At 39.0% G+C, this 21,484-nt stretch overlaps 1 protein-coding gene across 1 annotated transcript in view; it reads right to left on the reverse strand.

Annotated features, from left to right (window-relative positions):
• The window catches only part of ASB15 (ankyrin repeat and SOCS box containing 15), a 31,156-nt gene extending 13,703 nt beyond the window's left edge, over positions 1-17,453 (reverse strand). The window contains exons 1-6 of the mRNA XM_006727825.3: positions 17,368-17,453; positions 12,099-12,171; positions 5,421-5,529; positions 3,562-3,614; positions 3,340-3,471; positions 1,689-1,847 (exon numbers count right to left, since the gene is read on the reverse strand). Of these exons, the coding sequence (XP_006727888.1) occupies positions 1,689-1,847; positions 3,340-3,471; positions 3,562-3,614; positions 5,421-5,527 (451 nt within the window). The 5' untranslated portion in view covers positions 5,528-5,529; positions 12,099-12,171; positions 17,368-17,453. The remainder of the gene's footprint in view (positions 1-1,688; positions 1,848-3,339; positions 3,472-3,561; positions 3,615-5,420; positions 5,530-12,098; positions 12,172-17,367) is intronic.
• Between the last annotated feature and the right edge of the window lie 4,031 nt (positions 17,454-21,484).

Consider the following 21,484-nt stretch of genomic DNA (forward strand, 5'->3'; position numbering starts at 1 on the left):
ATACCCTTAATAAGTGTCAGGTGATCACAAATTAGATAGCACTCAGCAAGTAACTGTGATAACTGTAATACATCAGAGTACTACGAGGAAGGACCAGATGGCTGATGGGGAAGAAGAGCCCTGGAGGGACACAAAGTGGTATTTGTTTGGCCATCTAAGGATATTCTATAATAAAGACAAAGATGATGACATTGGGCTAACAAAAATAAAAATGACATCACACGGAAAATCCAAAGAATGGCATTTTTTCTCTTATTTTTCCCTTTATAAGTTAATGGGCTATAAATAGCAAATTTCAAAGTAGCCTATAGAGTCAAAAAGAAAACTGGGAAAGTGCCATGGATGATCCATTTATCTATAGAACCTGAAAATACTTGAAATGGGCTCTACAAAGAAGGTCCTGGACAAGGTAACCCAAGAAAAACTCCATTCTCCCAATACATCGGTGATGGAGACACAAGCAAACACGTTCAGAAAATTTCCTTCGTGAGACTTCTGTCTTCTCCTGATATTACCATTTAGCTTTTAAAAAATATTATTTCCAGATGTTAATTCTATTTTGGCTCTGATAACTCAGTGACCAACTTCCTTTCCCACACTTCAGATATCGCTAGAGTAGAGAAACAAACATATGCAACTTTGAAATGCATGTAAATGCTTAACGCTCTGTTGTAAGCATTAAAGAAAAACAGAATCAAATAAGGCAAAAAGAAATCAAATGAGTGGTAATCATGACTTAGTTGTCCCTTAAATAAGTGAATTGAGAATAGCAAGTAGAAAATAATTCTACATTTGCAAAGTGAGGTAGTATATAAACTCTGGAAAAGTGTGTGTGTGTGTGGATGTGTGCTTTGCAGAAATCAAATATCTATAGATATCTAGAGAACTATCTAGAGAAACAGCAACACATATGTGGATGTCATTGCAAATACCCACTGGTATATGCCTTTAAAAATAATACAGATCACATTAATAGTGGTGATGCAACCGTAGGTGAATATTCGTGTGTATAGAACCCGCTCAGGATAAGAGTTCTGGTTTACTTATAAGGAGCACAAGTGTTATTGTGACAAATTCCAAAGTAGCAGGAAATGTTATCTCTGGTCATTTGTAGTTAATCTCATGTCACTTTTGCAAGCAGACTTGCCAGTTTTTACTGGTCAACAAAAATAGCAGGATACACAGACTGAGAAGAAACTGATAAATGACACCTTTAGGTTTACCATCATTCCTTGTGTCATTGTTGTGAAACCGTTTGTAGGTGCCCAGTGCTGCATCTGTGTGATCAGAATCTGCTGGCACCTCGTTGTTCTGATGTGAACCTGATGTCTCTCTTTCGAACCCCCTTTCTGCCTCTTTCTTCTGGCTACATACTGCACATGCAGCCCTACTTATAACCGGACCCTACCTAGAGAATATTCCTTTAGAACTGGCACTTCTGGCCTCACAACGCTCCGAGGTTGGATCCCTCCTCGTTAGTGGGTGCTGAAGGATCTTTCACATTTGACCCCTTTGTAGGATTAAAACACCAAACGCATAGGGCAGATGAGATGGGTGTTAGGGGGGAGGAGCTCAGGGAATAGTAGGGGATGGGGTCACATAACTTCAATACATAGCGGTTTCCAATACATACTTATTAAATATTTCTTTGTCTCAAACTCAAAGCTCTAGAAAAAGAAGTCATTTACCAATCAGAAGCGGTGTCTCTCCTTTGTCATTTTTGGTGTTTGGCCACACTCCCTTTTCTAGTAAAGTTCTTACATTTTCCACCAGACCAGCTTTGACTGCCAAAGTCAAGGGTGTTTCTCCATCAGAGGTCTTGAACTCCCAGAGTGTCTGGTAGGATGCTGAGATGTGAAAATATTGCATAAAGTTAAAAATCTTTACTTAAAGGATATCACAGAGATCAGAATAATCCAACATTATGTACTTTAGATTGAACAGTCGATGAAAGATTAAAAGACATGATTAAACTTTATCAAATGATGGTGAGTATAAGTAGATGAGCATGGACTTGACAGCTAGAAAACCAAAATCTATGTTTTAAGGGGTTGTTGTTGTTGTTTTTAATGGATTGCAAGTTCTTATTTTTTGATAAATTGTAACATAACTCCTCAATCCTTTGTATTATTTAAATTGCACCTGAAATTGTTTTCTGTCAAGTGAAATCTGTGAATGTGGGAATAAGTATGTATTTGAATACTGTCAGAATATGTTAGAAAATACCATGCTTAACATCATCTTCTATATCTATTTGTCTGACTATCTGCTTAGCTATTTTTTTCTGGCTGGCTGGCTGCATAGTTAGTTATCAAGTAGCTATGATTGTCTCCTAGAGCATAGAATGAGGGAGCAACATTGATTGAAAGATAGGGCACTCACAAGACATGTTAAAAGTTGCCAGGATGTGACAAATATTGTGCTGCAACATCAGAATTATCAAAATTATTATCAATACTTAACTCTGGGTTGATTTAACATATTTACTAATGTTTACATTATGAAAAAATTAATATAAGCACAAAATATTGTGAATATACTTGTTATACAATAACGATCTTTTGGAAATTGTTAAGAGATAGTTCAAGATGATAAATTAAAAACTGACTCTCCAAAGCAAAAAGCTTTATATTCAAATCAATTAATTCATGATATATATTAACTTTTATTACTTTTAGGTTATAACCACATCTTTTTTTTTTTTTAAAGATTTTATTTATTTACTTGACAGAGAAAGACACAGCGAGAGAGGGAACACAAGCAGGGGGAGTGGGAGAGGGAGACGAAGGCTTCCCATGGAGCAGGGAGCCCGATGCGGGGCTTGATCCCAGGACCCTGGAATCATGACCTGAGCCGAAGGCAGACGCTTAACGACTGAGCCGCCCAGGCGCCCCTATAACCACATCTTTGAGCCAACTTCTGTCATATTCGTAGAAAGATGCAAAGGGTGAACCCTGAACCTCACAAAATGTGCTAACTTTTTTTTTTTAAGAGAGAGAGCGTGGGTGTGGGAGTCAGGGAGAGGCAGAGGGAGAGAGAAAGGGAATCTTAAGCAGGCTCCATGCCCAGTGTGGAACCCAACATGGGGCTCAAGCTCACAATCCTGAGATCATGATTTGAGCCAAAAATCAAGAGTCCAACACTTACTGACCTAGCCAACCAGGCGCCCCATAAAATACACTAATTTTTATAACTCTGAGTATAAAACATGGATATTTTCTTTTCCATATTCCTAATAATCTTTTATTCTGCTTTTTCTTTTTGCTTATGTTTGTTGGAAGCACTCAAAATTTCTACATTTTTCTTCGGTTTGGCTAAAGGGATTTTATGTTCTCTTACCATCCAGAACAACTTCAAGTATTTGTTGAATGGGTTGAACGACAGCTTCGTGCAATGGAAACCATCCTTTTTCATCAGCTTCATCCAATGCATATCTATATTTCACATATTCCTGGAGCGCAAGAATGTGACCTAAATCAAATACAGGGGCTGGTAACACATTTCTGTCTCAGCAAAGTGAAATCTCCAACCTGCCCCACTGTAGGCAATACACCCATTTACCTTGTTTTATGGCTTCCACAAGTTTTCTGTTTTGATCACTTAGTGGTGCAAATCTACCAGAGAAAGAAAAATAAGCCGTATTTATCCCAGACTTCAAAAAAACCCAAACACTTAACTTATATTTAGTTTCTGTACATGATGATAATAATCAAGATCTATAGGAAATGCACACAACTAATTTTATCTACTTTAAAAATGTAAATGTCTAAGAATCAGACACAGTATATTTATGATACACTAGACATAAGCACATTAGTACAGATGACAGAATTCAAGATTATAACGCTATCTCTGAAATTAGTTCTAAGCAATGAAAATGGAGTAAACAGTTGTAGTCAGAGTCAGAGGAGCTGGGTTCAGGTTTCATGATTTTGTGATCCTGGGAGGCCAATTAGCCTCTCTGGGTAGTGGTTTCTTCATCTTTAAAATGATGGGATTAGGGGCGCCTGGGTGGCTCAGTCGTTAAGCGTCTGCCTTCGGCTCAGGTCATTATCCCAGGGTCCTGGGATCGAGCCCCATGTCGGGCTCCCTGCTCTGCGGGAAGCCTGCTTCTCCCTCTCCCGCTCCCTCTGCTTGTGTTCCCTCTCTCGCTGTGTCTCTCTCTGTCAAATAAATAAAACCTTTAAAAAAAAATAAATAAAATGATGGGATTAAATAGAAAGATCTCTAAGGCTTCTTCCAATTTTAAAAACTCTGTGCTCAATAAAGTTTATTGCTTTGAACTTAATAATTGCTTATTTGGGAGCTTATGATCCACACTGCATGTTAGAGCCTTTGATCAACTTATCTACAAGTGAAAGCAGGCTGAGCATTTACTGAACAAACTCCTAGTCGTTGGGCCAACAGGTCGTGATTTCAACCCTCATGGCAATTCTCTGGTGTGTGTGTTTATTCAAAGGAAACAAGGTATTTCATAAGAAATTGATTCAAATCTATTAAGCAGAAACATCTGCTGGCATTCTAGGGTTGTGAAAGCCTTCTTGGGAACTCTGTTGGCGATAAGGGAAAAATTAAAGAGACCTAATTTAAAGGTACTATGTCCATTTTTAAGAAGCTCAAAAGCAATAATTTTATAGCATGGAGCCTATTCAAAAGTATTACTAATTTCAGAATAATACAGGATTCTAAATACTACAATAGAAAGCAAACTAACGTTTATTTTTGTTAGAAGTATAATGTGTGTTGTTCAAGACAGAAATCTACTTTTTCAGTTTCAGACTCTATAACTTCTGCTAAATCAGGATTGATTCAACACAAAATTGACATTTTGTGTCTAATTTGTTAACTTCTGTCATTTGGATAGCAGATAATTAAATAGGCTGTGGTTTACATAGTGCTTGTTTTTAATAAAAGCCCTCAACTCTTTCCCATTCTTTGGGGCTAGACTTAGGGGCTAGTCCACATTATTTTTTATAGTTTGAAGATGCAAAAATGAAATGCATTACTTATAAAGGTTGTCTGAGTCAGTAGCAGAAGGGGCTTTAAAATATTCAGAGCAGACTTCTGTATACCTATCTATATTTTAGTTGTAGAAACCGTACTTGCAAATTTGTTCAAATTTATTGTCCTTTTTGATTCTATATTAATTTTAAAAAAATAGGCAATCCTCTACAACCAAATTCAACTAAGAATTTCCCATTGAGGTTATTTCCATCTTCCACCAGAGGTGGGGGTTTGTGGAAGATCCTATTGCCGAAGCCTCTATGCACAGTGGCCCTTGGAAAGCCATTGGATTCTCTGCCAGGAAAGAAGAGTAAGCATTTTCCTAGAGGAAAGCCAGGAAATGTCTTTCATTTTATCTGACAACAAAATGAATGCCATAAAGAAATTCTGTTGAGGACAGTCAACTTGAATGTTACCTTTCAGAATAAAATGTAGACTTGCTGGCTTCAATGGATTCTTGAATACTGAGCTGAATATCATAACTTGTAAGATGGTCTTCATCGGGGTCATCATTAGTATCCATGACTGGATAGAATTTTTGAAAGAGGCAGTTTCTTATTATCAGCAAATGACACAGAACAGTACATACAGTTAATGTGAATGATGCAAAATGAAAAAGTAAAATACATTCATCTTTCCCCATTGAACAAACATCAATGCAGTGAACATTTTAATCTGTATTCTATATGAAGCCCATCCTAAATTTTGAAACCTGTAATTACCTGCTCTTTAGGTATCTGCATTTTCTAATTTTGGGCTTTTTCTTTTTTCTTTCTTTAGTTAAGCTTTTAAGAACTCATTTCCCCATGCTTCTGACTTGCACTAATTTCAGCCCACTGGTTTTCTGAAGACACGGCTCTACAGAGCACATTAGAAGTTTAAAACTCAAGCCAAGAAGAAGTAAGGTGGAGACAGGAATAGAGAACAGTGAGCCTTTCACATTCCTAACTTTTAATTCTGTGTCTGCTGTGTTTGCTTGTTTGCTAATTTATTCCTTTCCTCGCATTGGTAATAGTTTGCGTTGGCTGCCTTGAACTGCAGTTATTCTGTATTTGTGTTCAACTTCTAAGACTCTGTGCTCTTTGAGGGAGGGGCTCTACCTCATTCATCTTTGCACCCCTTGCGACTCTAAAAGGTGCTTGGCCCAGAGAAGCTTCTCAATGAACATTTGTTGAATTAAAATAGAAAGAACAGAAAGTCACAAATGTAGTGGCCTAGCCTTGCCCTCAAGAAATTACCAGAGCAAACAGAAGACATGAAGGAAAATTTAAATTTTTTTTTTTTTTATTTGAGAGAGAGAGAGTGAGAGACAGAGAGCATGAGAGGGGGGAGGGTCAGAGGGAGAAGCAGACTCCCCGCCGAGCAGGGAGCCTGATGCGGGACTCGATCCCAGGACTCCAGGATCATGACCTGAGCCGAAGGCAGTCGCTTAACCAACTGAGCCACCCAGGCGCCCATGAAGGAAAATTTAAACAGAAGGAACTGAGAACTGGGGCGCCTGAGTGGCTCAGTCAGTTAAGTGTCCAACTCTTGATCTCAGCTCAGGTCTCAATCTTGGGGTCATGAGTTCTCTGGGTCATGAGTTCAGTCCCCATGTTGGGCTCTATGCCCAGTGCGGAGCCTACTTAAAAAAAAGAAAGAAAGAAAGGAAGGAACTTTGAACTTCAAGCACTGTTCTTCCTGAGAAACTACTGTCTAGTTTCACATGTGAAGTGAACAAGTTTCAAAATTCCAGAACTTTAAAATAAAACAGGAGAGGGTTAAGGTGATAAAAACAAATAAACAAAAAAACAAAACAAAAAAACAGCTATAGGCACTTGGAGAATCTCCTTATTGACTGGCTCTGCTGGGTGTGATAGACTGCATGGTTCTTCCAGTGCTCAGGGAAATCCACCTCTATGAACTTGTGCTACCTGCATTCCTGGCCATGGAAAGATTCTTTCGACACCTTGGCAAAAGTGCATCCTTAATACAGTTAGGGATACTGGACCTGCTACTACAGGCGTAGGTGTGGTGAAGACCAACTCTATTGAGAGGCTTCGTTGTGGGAACTGCCATCAGGTAAATTAACCTGGCAAACAATAAGCAGAATAAAAATGAGTTTGTGCTTTCGAAGAAGAGCAAAAAACCAGAGAGGCTTCTGGGCTGATTTGCATCATTTATTGACGGCTATTTCAGCTCTCTAACACACTCATTCGTTTCAACCAAATCAGAGCTATTAGAAATGGTTGTGCAGGATGTGCACTACACAAGTCTTCCTGGCTGAGGAGGAAATCCAGCTGAATCTCCCCTAATCAAGTTGTACAATCTGGTAGCGTGCTACGCATGCCCCAAGGAGGCAGCATCTTCTCATTTGCACCAATGTGCTATGCTCTGTGCAATTCCTGAACTGAGTTGAGCATTTTTCAACAAAAGGAAGTTAAACAAAAAGATGCCAAATTATTTAGTGTTTTGAATAATAAATGAGGAGAGGTATCTTTTAGCAGCTAGTTTTCCAATCTTTTCCCAAAGTGGCAGGGTCTTAGGCTTGGGTTACTCTCCTTCAGAAAAGAGAAGAATACCGTGGCAGTGATGTTCATGATGCTTCTTGACTTGAACCTTCACATGGTTATTGTTTGGGCCCCAATTTTTGTTTTTTGGCTGGTCTGACAGGGCAAGTTTTAAGGTCTGACAGTCTCAGAGCATCGTTTGAACAATTGAAATAGGGACCATCTTACTCCATCCCCAGACCAGAGACCACCCCTCCTAGAGAGTCTCCATCCCTTCTCCTGCATAGCTCTGTCCATCACCAGCCACTTCTCTGAAGATAAACACAAAAATGTAGACTCTCATTGGCTTATGTCTTCCAAAGATCAAATTAAAGGACTGTCTCTCATTATTATTGGATCAATTGCTCTCTCTTATTTAGAAAGGAAATTTAGTAAGTGTAGAAATCAAAGTAGTTCTATGACTAGGTTTAATGATCCATATGAAATTATATTTGATTAGTGGTACTTTATGAGCCAAAATGTATGATCTATTTGAAATTTTACATAGTGGTGTGTCTTCCCAAGGAGAAAAAAAAAAAACAGTTTTCTGTGGGCAGTTTTCAAAACACAGTTGATATTTGCTTTACCACCTCTCATTGTTCAAGTTAAGCTAAGCTCAGACTTTAAGGATGGTTCTACACATGCTGATAGCCAGGGTGCCTGACCTGTGGACACCCTGCACGTGGATTTGATGGCCTCGTTTTGATTGTATTTTCATTGTTCTGCACCAGTGCCCTACTGTCATCTTGGAACATAAAAGAGAGAATAGTAGTAATGTTGGGAGGCTGCCCATGAGAGAATAACAGCATCCACTACGTGCATTTCCTCACACAGTGATATCTCAGTCTATTCAAAAAGCCAACATGCGCCCGAAGGGTCTGATTCACAAAATGGATTCAAGTAGTAGTTTACTTTTTATTAATTATTCATTGGGTCATTGTGTATCTTCCCCCCCCAACCTAGAATGTAAGCCAGTAAGAGCAGAGAATTTGTATCTCCAGTGCCTAGAGAAAGGTTTGTGGTCTCTAAATGTGTGTCGAATGAATGAGTGAATGAATGAATGAATGAATGAATGAGTTAATTAAAAACCCACTAACATAAGCTGGGCCCTGCTTTATTCGTACAACTGACCATGTACTCAGGTATGGAGTCTTTCTTCCAACGAATCAAGTGTGATGGCCCACTCTGTGCTTGGCTTCCTTTTTCTCACTTCTGTGCTCTCACATCTTATTCCTCTTCCTTCACAAGCCCCACCAGCTCTTCCACACTCATGGCCCACCCTGCCTCAGGCCTGGCTCAAGATGTTCCTCCCGTGGAAGCCTTGCTGAAATGTTCCAATTCCCCTCGGGCCTTCCTTATCTGTAAACATCTCCTCTTCTGTGATGTTTTTCCAATATCTGGATTTACCCTCCTTTTGTATTTGCTTGGGAAATTCTTCACGTATTTGTGTTTTGCATCACTGGATCATTAGTTTCCCGAGGTAAGTATCTTACTTTCTTTTTCTTTTCTATCTTTTTTCTCTACCTCCACTCCGAGTCAGCTGGGAGCAAATGGCTGTTCTCAGTAGAAAGAATTGTTGACTCCTTACTAGCAGACAAGCCCCGAGTCCTTCCGACAGCACAGTTAGGTCATGAAGTTCAGCCGTGGCATTGCCAGCTGCCTGTCTTGCTGGTATCCCTGTGGTGATAGGGGGATTGCATGGCTCTGGGATTAGTAATGGGATCCAGAGCCTTTTTACCTATTTAAATCATCAGCTCAGCTCTAACCCTGCTTGCAATTTGGACTTCCAGTACCATAGACTCCTTATGGAACTGAGGTGATCTGTGAAAGTTTTGGTTTTGTTTTTTTTAGATGCCATTTTCACCACCATCCAGGAGAAAGTTATCTAAGACTCTTAACTATTTTGTCTCCTTAACAACAGCCGGATAGAAATAGTGAGGAAACGCTTAGCATGTGGAACAACCCCTACCTAACACAAGCTTTCTCCCACCTTTTACTGAAAGCTTGGGATGAAATGAAGATCTGTGTGCAGGTGCACGAACGTGTCAAACAGACAATCAAAGAGCATCATTGGAATGACCCCAGAGACATTGAGATGCAATGAGAAGAGCAAGAGGAGAGTTATTTATCTGCATCTCAAATTTAAAATAACCAGGACTCAATCCCAACTGAAGGCTGGCAGTACTCTATTGTCAGCCTTTATGTAAAATTGTTTAGAATAAAGCACCAACCAGGAATCTGAGGAAAGGCCAAATAATATTTTGACCTCCTTTAAGGGCTCCGCTTCTCAGTCTAGAGAAATTAACTGATCCTTTCTAAATAATGGTTTGCCAATCTTATTCTGGAGAAGCCTACTAATGAGATTTATTTACTACCAATAAGTAGCAGCTAACAAAATAACTAGAACAATCATATCGGACAATTAACCTTTTCACTTAAAGCATGGGTTAACCACTGATAGATGAATGGATAAAGAAGAATGGGTAGATGAATGGCTATGTATCATGGAATATTACATAGCCATCAAAAGGATGAGATCTTGCCATTTGCCGCAACATGGATGGACCTAGAGGTTATTATGCTAAGTGAAATCAGTCAGACTGAGAAAGACAAATACCATGATTTCATTCATATGTGGAATCTAAAAAAATAAAAGAAGAATAAACACACAAAAAAGTAGGATCAGGCCTATAAATACAGAGAACAAACTGATGGTCGCCAGAAGGGGATGAGAAAAATGCGGGAAGTGGAGAGGAGTTACCAACCTCCAGTTATGGATGAACAAGTCATGGGAATAAAAGGCACAGCAGAGGGGATATAGTCAATGGTACGGTAATGGTGCTGTGTGGTGTTGTGTGGGGACAGATGGGAGCTACACTTGCAGGGAGCATGGCACAACATATGGAGCTGTTGAGTCACTCTGCTGTGCACCTGGACCTGATGTAACACTGTGTGCCAACTATACTCAAAAGAAATTTATACATAGGGCGCCTGGGTGGCTCAGTTGGTTAAGCGACTGCCTTCGGCTCAGGTCATGATCCTGGAGTCCCGGGATCGAGTCCCGCATCGGGCTCCCTGCTCGGCAGGGAGTCTGCTTCTCCCTCTGACCCTCCCCCCTCTCATGTGCTCTCTCTCTCAAATAAATAAATAAAATCTTTAAAAAAAAAAAAAAAGAAATTTATACATAAAAAAAAATAAAGTGCTGGTTAACCTTCCTCAAGGTCAAAAACACATTTGATGAAAGCGATGGATTCTCTCTCCAGAGGGATACATGCCTGCTCAAAATTCTGCAAAAAATTTTGGGAAATTCATGGATCCTCAGAAGCCCTGTCACCTACGCCCGTAAAAACCCACCGAATTAAGGATTTCCAAATGCTAAATGTATTATTCAGGTATCAGTAATTAGTAGTTTACTTTACAGGTGGGCTGAGTAAAATCCTAGGTTTAGATAGTGGGAACAGGGTAAGTTTGGTGGTCATGTAAGTTTTAGAATATCTTTGGTAATTAAAAAAAAAAAACTCGGTGATTATGAACCCACTTTGCATATACTGCCTTGCTTTAAACCCCCCAATTCTATTTTGTCGGTATTATAGATTCGTTGTGCATAAGGGGAAACTGAGGCGTCAAGAGGTCAGGAGACCCGCCCAATGTCACAGAGCTACTGCGTAGAGTCTGGAGAGGGCACAGGTACCTTCATTTTTAAGGTCTTTCCCAAGTGGCAGGAAAACAACCCACAGTCTGTTGCCCTTTAAAGAAAACACTTTGATCTTGCTCTCAACAGCCAGCTCGAAATGACAATAACTTCCAAAAATAAAAAATAGCTCCCAGGGACACATAAATCTTTCTCTTTGGCACCCTGCAATAAGGCTTTGAGTTGCGTAGGGTGGTCTGAGGTGTCCTAAACTTGCCTCCATTCTGTACTTTTTGTCTTGGAGTCCAAACATTACTGTCTTTAAAAAAAGGATCAACGTAGCAGTTGGTGCCCGACTGAAGTGGTCAAGAGGTTGGGGTGATGTTGCAAGCGATGATGCAGGAGCAAATGTGGGTACATGACGCCTCTCTGCATCAGATTCTCTAAACTACCTCCAATCCATGTTCCATGCTAATGCTGCACCATTGATGAGTTTGTGGGCCCTAAACGGGGCTGGCCATAACAGTTTCCAGCATGTCCAGTCACTTCCATGCAAGGAAGGCCTTTGTGTCCAGAAAGATCACGCTGCCCCCGGCACCTGTCACCCCAGTGTCATTCAGTTGCATCATGGAGAGATTCTGTTCTTTATGGCTTATTGTTCCATCTTCCAGTGTAACCTTTTAAAATGCCGGCCGCACTCTTTGGGTTCCCAGTGCAGAACGAGGGTCTCTGGGAATGGTTAGAGGATGGCATGGGGTGAAAAGGGCAGAGGGTCTAAGACCTAGTCGAGTGGGGGGTGATAAGGGGGAATAAGAAAAGGGACATACAGTAAAATTTAGATTTCTTCACAGTTTCATACCCAGCCCCAGTCCAAACCCGGAGGTTCTGCCGTGTGGAAGGGGGGACCCTCATACCCTGAGGCAATTTTCTCTTACCTTGAAACTGCTACGGTTTCAGAGTGATGTGTTCATCTACTGGAGGTCCCAGAGAGAATCATCAGGATTTCTCCTACCAGAGGAATAGCAACAGTGAAAGAGGATTTTTATGTTTTGGTCTTGTTAAGAAAATACAGTTATTATATTCAAAGCAAGGTTCATTCTCACTTGCCTGCATTTTGACCATTTATATGTGTAATTTTATTTATTTAATTTATTTATTTGTTTTTGGATGTATTGGAATCAGTATGAATAAAACGTGTTATAACTTTGGTATTTACTTGGTGGTGACACACTTCTGCTCTTTCAGAATCCTGTGGCACAAAGTGGCCAATCAGATCAATGGCTTCATTGGACTGATTTCAGTGAGTCAACCAGTCAACCAAGAGATTTCAGAGAGTGCTAAAATTTTGTCAGAATTGGGGTCCAGCCCACAGACACAGCTCACTTTTTTTTTTTAAGATTTTATTTATTTATTTGATGGAGAGAGAGAGAGCAAGCACACAAGCAAGGGGAACGGCAGGCAGAAGGAGAAGCAGACTTCCCGCTGAGAAGGGAGCCCGATGCAGGACTCGATCCCAGGACCCCGGGATCATGACCTGAGCCGAAGGCAGACGCTTAACCGACTGAGCCACCCAGGCGTCCCGACACAGGTAACTTTTATTTATAAGTGATGTTACAGCAACTCCGTCCACATGGTGTAATCTGATAAATGACAGGGAGAACCAGACCAGTTCTCCTTCCTCGGTAGCACAACTTGCTCTGCTGGTAAATTGAACACAGACGCACGCATGCACAAACACACACACGCAGTTCAAAAAAATCAGTGCTACTTTTACATTGCTTCAAAGAGATACAGTTTGACATTCTAGAAAAGATATAAAGAGGCAAAGTATACTAACTATTGGCTAAATAAATGAATAATCAAATAAACACTACTCAAAACTAGCAAATTAATAGATTCACCTTGTGTTTCTTATGTCATATGTTTTTGCAAGTTCACTTCCTGTTTTGGAGCTGCATTAACTGAGGCTTAGTTTTTACGTAAATACACTAGTGATAAGACCTATCGTATTAGTTTCGCTTATCTCTAGTTTCATATTATAACATTAGATATTTTTACTCTCTACTATTGATTTCTATGTCAAATCCATTTACAACAGAGATATAAGAAGATGCGTGCTAGTTTGTGAAAATGGTACACAGAACAGGAAGGAGCTCTAGATTCACAAATAGGTGGATTTCTAGAGGAATATAGAATAGAAAAAAACAGAGCAAGATGGCCTATGAAAAGGCAACTTATTAATAGGTAATGCCCTTACCACGAGCTCAAATGATAATACGATTTTTTTAAAAGCCCTATCCTTTGTTTATAATTCTAAATCTAGGAATCTATCTTATAGAAATAATCAAAGATATGGACAAAAAAATTATATGTGAAAATGTTCACCTCAGCCATATTTAACTGCCAAGACATTAGAAACAATCAGATGTCCAACAAGAGGAAATTTGTATAAGACATTATAGTATATCTAAGCAATGGAAAACTCTACAGTTACTAAAATTCATATCCTTGAAGAATATTTATTGCCATAGATAAAGTGCCATGTATGAGAATGATGTTCATTTCATCAGATCTGACCGGCTGCTTGGAAGAAACTAAAATTGACTTTATGGAACCAAAGTTTACAAAGCCTTCCAGAAAACTGGCCTGGCATCTGGCCCACAGGCTGAACCTTACAGGTAGTGAAACAGGTCAGGGACCGTGGTGACTTTGATAAGAGAGAAATTTGCACAAATTTGTAGTAAAGCAGGTGAAATCTGGTGGAGAGAGTTTCTTGGCTTGGGGAAGAACAGAAATCTGAAAGACTGATCCATTTATCTGAATCATCCAAGTAAAGGCTTTGTTACCGAGTTATTCTGTCTGCATGAGACCAAAAGTTCATTTTCCACTAATTAGTGAGTGGCAGCTTCTGAGGAAATGAGGCCAGTTACAGACAAAATAACTACATTTGGTTTAGACAACTGAGTGCTAGGGTAAAATGTTTTGACTACATTAATTAGCCACAATAATAAAAATGAAATGCCTCTAGACTTTAACAAAAGCATTGTTTATGTACTATATATGTATATGAACACACTACTATAGTATATGTCTATACTATATATATGGTATATGTATATACTACTATATGGACGTGTTCATTTCAGATGGCAGAAGTTCCTGCTTGAGGCTCAAGTCAAATCTTTACCCATTCGAAACTCAAGCAGTAATGAGCCATTGCATTTCTTCATCTTTTATTTTGAAATCACATACAGGCCATTGATTTCTTTCTGGGGGAGATAGTTGGGTGTAGCAGTTGAAACTTTGTTCAAATCCTGCCCTCTGGATTAGCTGCCTCATTAACTGTGTTTGATGTGAGTCGTCAGCAAACATTACCTGTTATTTTCCTGTAGTTGAACTCCTCTGGAATGAGGAACTAGAATTCTAAGGGTTGTTAGGCAGTTTTAGCTCTATTCCTCACCCTTGAACAGGCACTCTGACATACTCATTATTTCCGTCTCCTTCCTTTTCTCTAGAATCACCAGATTTCAGAGTTGACCATTAGGTAGCCCCACGTGTAAATTCCATTTACAACATGCCCAACGAGTAATTGTTCGGCCTCAGCCCTCACCACCAAAGTGACAGGAAGCTTATATCCCCACAGAGCCCTTCATCTTCGGCCAGCTTTAGCAATTAGGAAAACCAGTGAAGTTGAATCCATCTCCTCAAATCATTATTCTATGATCCTAGTTCTATTCCTCAGAGTCACACTGATAAAATGTTGTTCCTTTGCTACATGAGAGCCCTTTAATCATTCCCCAGGAAGGCTGTTAAGTCTCCAGTGGGCCTTCTCCTCCCGAGGCAAGACAACTTTTCTTCCTGTGCCGTGGGTTCACCTCCCTCCGCCATCTTGATCACTTTCCTGTAAACACACTCGTTTATCCATTTATTTCTAAAAGTGGCTCTGGACCATGGGCTCTGATGGGAGCACAACACCTGTAGTCAGACCAACACAACATTAAGCAGGTGTGACCACCTCCCTTTTCCTAGACACTATAGATCTGTTAATTTAGCCTAAGCTTAGATGAATTTGGGGGCTATCATGTTACACGCTTGATTTGGACCCCTACTGGCCCAAATTCTACATCTCATATTTTTTCTCACATTGCTCTGCATTTCTATGCAGGACTCTTTATTTAACCCTATTACATTTCTTTCTTTCTTTCTTTTTTTTTAAGATTCCAGTCTGGGGGCGCCTGAGTGCCTCAGATGGTTAAGCGTCTGCCTTCGGCTCAGGTCATGATCTCAGGGTCTTGGGATCGAGTCCCGCATTGGGCTTCCTGCTTCTTGGGAGCCTGCTTCTCCCTCTGCCTCTCTCTCTCTCTCTCTCTCTCTGTCTCTCATGAATAAATAAATAAAATCTTTAAAAAAAAAAAAGATTCCAGTCTGCTAAGATCTAATGCATTTTCTATCCCTCCAAGTATTGTTCTATTTGCAGATCTATTTGCATGTCTTCTATATGTCCATCTGCTCCATTAATAATGATAAATGTTGAACAGAAATTGGCACAGGACAGAGAGGTCTTCAGGTTGACATTGATCTATTATTTAGCACCTTTCAGGAAAAACTGTTTATCTAGTTACAAATCCTCCCAAATACCCCACCATCTAGTATTAATGTCTCCTTTTTGATAACCATCATCAAGAAATACTGTCAAATACTTTGTTGAAATACAGGTGCATAATGTCTATACATTTCCTTTCTCTACTAAATCAAAAAGATAAAGGAGGAATATTGACACACCAGTTCTCGGTGATTATTATTTTTTTTCCTAAGGATTTTCAAACCATCTTATTCATTCATTAAAAAATATGTGTTCGGTGTCTGCTATGTTCCAGGCATAGTGCTAGACACAAGACAATAGGATCCATGCCCTCAGGGAGTTTGCTGTCTTTAAAAATGCATTCTAGACTTTTCCCTAGAAACAACACCAGTTGCTCCCCTCCTTTCCAAAGTTTGGCAGAAAGTCAAGCACGGCACATCCTCAATAAAAATTTGTTTTATTGAATTTAATAACTATTATAAGTAACAACTATTGAGTACTTACCTGTGACATGCATTATGCTAAGTACCTTAGTCAGTTATGACATTTAATTTTGATAACACACTTTCCCCTCTTTTGCAGATAAGGAAACTGAGGCACAGAGTTGTGAGGTAATTTGCCCACACTTGCACATCTAGTGAGTGGTGGAGATGTGGATAGAAACCCAGTTGTGTGGCATGAGAGGTCACACAGGCTTAACCACTCTACTATAACTGATGATTCATCTACTGTAATAGAATTCATGAAAAGAAGGTCTCATTTTGTAACCCAAATATTCGTAAGTTTTCTAAAAGTTTAAGCAAACAATCAGCAATCTATCAAACAATTCTAGTGGAAATATACATATTTTATGTAAATTTTCATCTGAAAACAAGCTATTCCCACAGAAACAACCGAAGTGTAAAATTACAATACTTTATGACGATAATATAATGTTCTCAGCACAACGCTGAGTTAGGACTTCCTCATCCACATCACTGCTATTTCACAGAAATCATTTCCTTTTAGATGTAGAAGGTTCTTTAGATGTTATGTGTTCATTTACAAACCAGATGGGTGATGGGCTCAGGTAAATTCTAAGGGCTTTCCAATCCCAAGATTCTATGATTTATTTTGCAGAAGTAAATTTCCAATTCTACTGAGTTCCTTTTTTTCATCTGATTTAAAAGAACTGAAAGGAATTTTTTGACCTGAACATAAAGCATCTATCTTTTGTTGTAAGTGATGAAAAAGCCTTGATAGAAATTTATTTTAATTAGTCACAAAAATCATTTAATATTTTTCTCAGAAACGAGGGCCAGCTAAGACCCTTCTGAGATTCCATAGTGTATATATTGACACTTTCTCTAAGCATACTCATTCTTGATCTGTTTTTCTCATGATATTATTATGCTTCATAACTATGCCATGGAGTTAATATTCTCTGAACAAACAAAAAATAACCCTGCCTTTATTCTGTGATTAAAAAAGCCCTAGAAAGGCAAACCCACGGGTGATCAATTAGAAAGAAAGTAATGAGAAGCTACCACTACATGTATTTCCATCCTTTTAAAATATTCCCAATACTAAACTACTTAATAAGCAAGCTGGTGAGGTACAGATCAAATATTTCATAATCTCACCTTTTGGAATGATCATCTTGTCATTCTTATCCAGGGCCTTGCCTTCCTAAACCAGAGGAAGTGCTTGGAGCCAATGTGTTCCTCTGTGTATCTAAAATTAAGTACCCAGTTGGTGGTTAAATTAAGATCTGACCTTGAACAACTGAAACATAAGCAGTTCCTGGCACACAATAAAGTATTACCCATGACTTCTCTAGACTCTCATCAAAAGAAACATAAGCCCACAGAGGTATAATAAGATTATCTGTGTCCTGATTGGTTCAAAGAGCGCTCATGAAAATAAATGATCTGCCAACCCAGCTGCAGTGAGGGGTCCTGCAGAGGGAACCAAGCAAAACCACTTCAGTAGAATTTTTACGTATCTTAAAATTAATTGTTTAAGAGACAAAACTGTGAGTCTGTGAGTCTGTGTGTCTACAGATCCAAATCCACTTGTAATCAATTTTTAACACACACTATTTCTCGTTCTTCATCTTTTAGACTCACGTCAAATCTCATTAAATACAATCTTCTTGGTGTATGAATTTACTGCCTTTCATTTGATTTGCATTGCATACCTGCCAGTCTGATACACCGATGGGGATATGACATTCAGTGACATCTAATTTAATCAAGGATTTTTAGGTCAAGTTATAAAACATATAGTCTGAAAAAAAGTGAGCAGCTGATGTAAAGCAGCAGAAAAATCAGGATTTTAATTGGGGAGGGTTGTTTATTTCCTGTTTTAAAAAAACCCAATGCAATTGAGTGTCTTACTGATTTTCTAATGAAAATAATCTGCCTTAAATTTGTTTTGACATGGCTCTTCTTGGATTAGCTTGGGCCACTGTCAGCATTCACAAAGCCATCTGGCTTCTGTCCCCAGCACTTAACTAAAACAACTCTTCTAAAGGGCGTCAATGCCCCCCTAGTGTCTAAAGACACTGTGTGTATTACTTTTCGGACCGTCTGTTAGATTTCTGCCGTCGGTCCCTCCCTTTCTCCTGAACTGACTACTCCCAGCCTTCGGGGAGAACTATATGCTTTTGTTTTTCTTCTGTCTGACCCATTTTTTGGACTTGGTGTCAATGAATAAACACATCAACTGTAGTGAATTTACAGTTTTACTTTCAAACTTTGAATGTCATAAACATGAAATCAGAGGTCCTGGCTCTTCTTTGTGATAGAAGAGGCTGTACTTCAGTCATTCTCAGAGCAGACCTTGAGAAATATTATGTATTTATACCACTATTAACTGTATCTTGAAATGGTCAAGGTTGAGGGTTAGAACATTGTGCATGTTTTATAACTATTAATATAATTTGGAATTTTTCAATAAAAATTCTTATAAAAAACAAATGGCATTGTGAAACCCTTTAATTTTTATACCGTACGTTTTTAAACTAACAATATTAAACATTCATATGAAGGCTTAGAGTACAATGCAATTTATGGATAAAATCTATACCCAACATTTAAAAATGTGGTTTGGCACATTTCAGGGACATTTCTGCTCTTATACCGATAAATTTATGGCTGTTTTATCCATTTATATAATAGTTATTATAGATCTCCTTACATCACACAATATTTAAAATAATGCTTAAAATAATAAAGGACAAAAAAGAGACTGGGTGCCAAATAAATGAAAATTTGTTCCTGATGTCGTAGGCCCATGAACAAGTCTTACCTTACCACTTATTGTCTCTGTCACCTTAGATTTGCTGTTTAAATTTTTTGAGACTCAATTTTTTCATCTGAAATGAATAATAATAACCATAATAATGAAAATAATAATATAATGACCGTGACACCCACCATTTTTAAGAGGCCTATTCCTCGAACAGTTAATCTTCTCTACACACACAATAAAGCATGTTTTGAGTAATTCAAATATTTAAAAGAATGATCTGTTCATATGCTTATAATCATTTCCATATTTGTCTGTTTTGGAAGTTGGCTTTTCCTGTTGATCTTCTCAAAATGGAAACAAAGTGAATCAGATTTTTGAACAGTGGACTTCGGGTTTGCCTGGAAAGAGTGTTTCAAGCAAAGAGTATGATCAAGCTGTGAATTTTGTATACAACTGCTGTTCTGAGGAAGGCACATATAATGATACTGACATCCAAATACATGTCCTTGTATCTTTATATGGCAAGAAATCCATGTCCTGTTCCACAATGATAATTATAGCAACTAAAATGAGGAGTCTTAGGTTGAAAGGGTTGAAGCACAGTGTCAGAAGGACTGTCCCTGGAAGCACCCATCTTATTTGGGGAATGAAGGATTTGGGTAGCATTGTACATTAACTTCCAGAAAGCACGTGGCTTCCTGGCCTTCATGTTTAAGGCACCTGCTGCTACTCACTCCTTACTTGCTCACAGGTACTACGTGTTCCTGAAAACATGGGTCTTGTAGGCCTTTGCCGGTGAGTTAAAAATACAGATCTTGCTAAGATTAGCCAAACAATCACATCCACCCCCACCCCGACAAAGCCATTTATCAGATTCCTTTCTGATCCGGCCCTTTCTTTATAAAAGCCTTATCAGACTGCAATTTTATCTTTGCCTTCTGGGCAAAATGGCATGGTCCAAACTCCTTGGAGAGCGCTGCTTTGTTTTGTCCCATTATTTTGCAGTTTAGTAAGCAACATCTATGTATGTGTCACTTGGTTTCATTTTTACTTTGAAATACAGTATTTCCAATTTTCTCCTCCTCCTTCCTCCCTTTCTTACACTTGTTCATTATTTTGGTTGTGCGGGGTTGTGATTAAAAAATGCACATTTTATTTCAATTGTATATAAAACAGCAGAAAAATGTGAGAAAGACAAAAAATACTTTATTTCTGGTGTTCATCCAAGGACTTTGATAATTGGTGGTTTGCTTTCACTGTGCTTTCTACTGTTTTGTTTTGTTTCTCAGACTTAAAAGCCGAACCTGTGGGTCAGATGGATCAGCACCACACTCCACCAGGGTGCTGACGTCACAGGCCTCTGAGGAAGCTGCATCCTTGGCATCGCTCCTGCCATCTTGTTTCCATATAGCAGCAAAGAGGCAAGGGACAAGAAAGCAGTTTTTAGTAAGGCACCACTGTAGATAGACGCTAAGCCAATGGTGAGCGAAAAAGGGGAAGTGTTCTGTCCTGGCACTTAGTTATACGCACTTTATCCCCGGTGTCTGCTAAAGTGCTCACCATGTTGGAAGCACACATGAAATATATGCTAAATGCTTTCTAAACACTGTGACTTGTTCATCTGGGTTAGCAGTTTTTTCTTTTCCTTTTTTTTTTTTTTTTTTTAAGATTCATTCATTTATTTGAGAGAGAGAGAGCGGGGAGGAGAGACAGAGGCAGAGGGAGAGAGAGTCTCAAGCAGACTCTGTGCTGAGTGTGGAGCCCAACACGGGGCTTGATCTCATGATCCTGAGATTGCAACCTGAGCCAAAACCAAGAGTCGGAAGCTCAACCGACTGTGCCACCCAGGTGCCCCCGCATTTATTTCTTATTTATTTTAACTAAAGTTGAATTCAATTAATACTTAGTCATAGTAAATTTCAAGAAAGCAGGTTGATGTAATTAATTTTCACTACCATGGAAGACATTTCAGGAACATCAAAGAGAAAGAACCCTGGATTGAAAGAAGGCAGGGAATTTGGATTTTAGTTTCAGATGTGCCCATGTTTTTGTGAGTTAAGGCAAATCACTTAAATGTCTATGCCCTGGTTTCCACCTATATAATAATTCTGCTCTTGTTATTTCACATCATTCATATGAGAGTAAAATGAGAGCATAATTAGGAAGTTCTTTGAAAAAATAGTAATCACTCTACAGATCGAGTACTTACTATCATATTGTTCAGTTGGCCCTTGAAGGTTTGAACTGCATGGATCACTTATACGTAGATGTTTTTAATACAATACCATAAATGTATTTTCTCCATAATATTGTCTTTTCTCTAGCTTACTTTATTATAAGAATACTATAGAAAACACATATAACATGCAAAATGTGTGTTAACTGTTTATGCTGTTGGTAAGGCTTCTGGTCAACACTAGGCTATTAGTGGTTAAGTTTTGAGGGAGTCAACAGTCATACACAGATTTTTGACTGCATGGGGGCTGGCGTCCCTAATCCCCATGT

The sequence above is a fragment of the Leptonychotes weddellii genome, chromosome 12, assembly GCF_054177405.1.
Source record: "Leptonychotes weddellii isolate Sample4059 chromosome 12, ASM5417740v2, whole genome shotgun sequence".
Taxonomy (NCBI): Eukaryota; Metazoa; Chordata; class Mammalia; order Carnivora; family Phocidae; genus Leptonychotes; species Leptonychotes weddellii.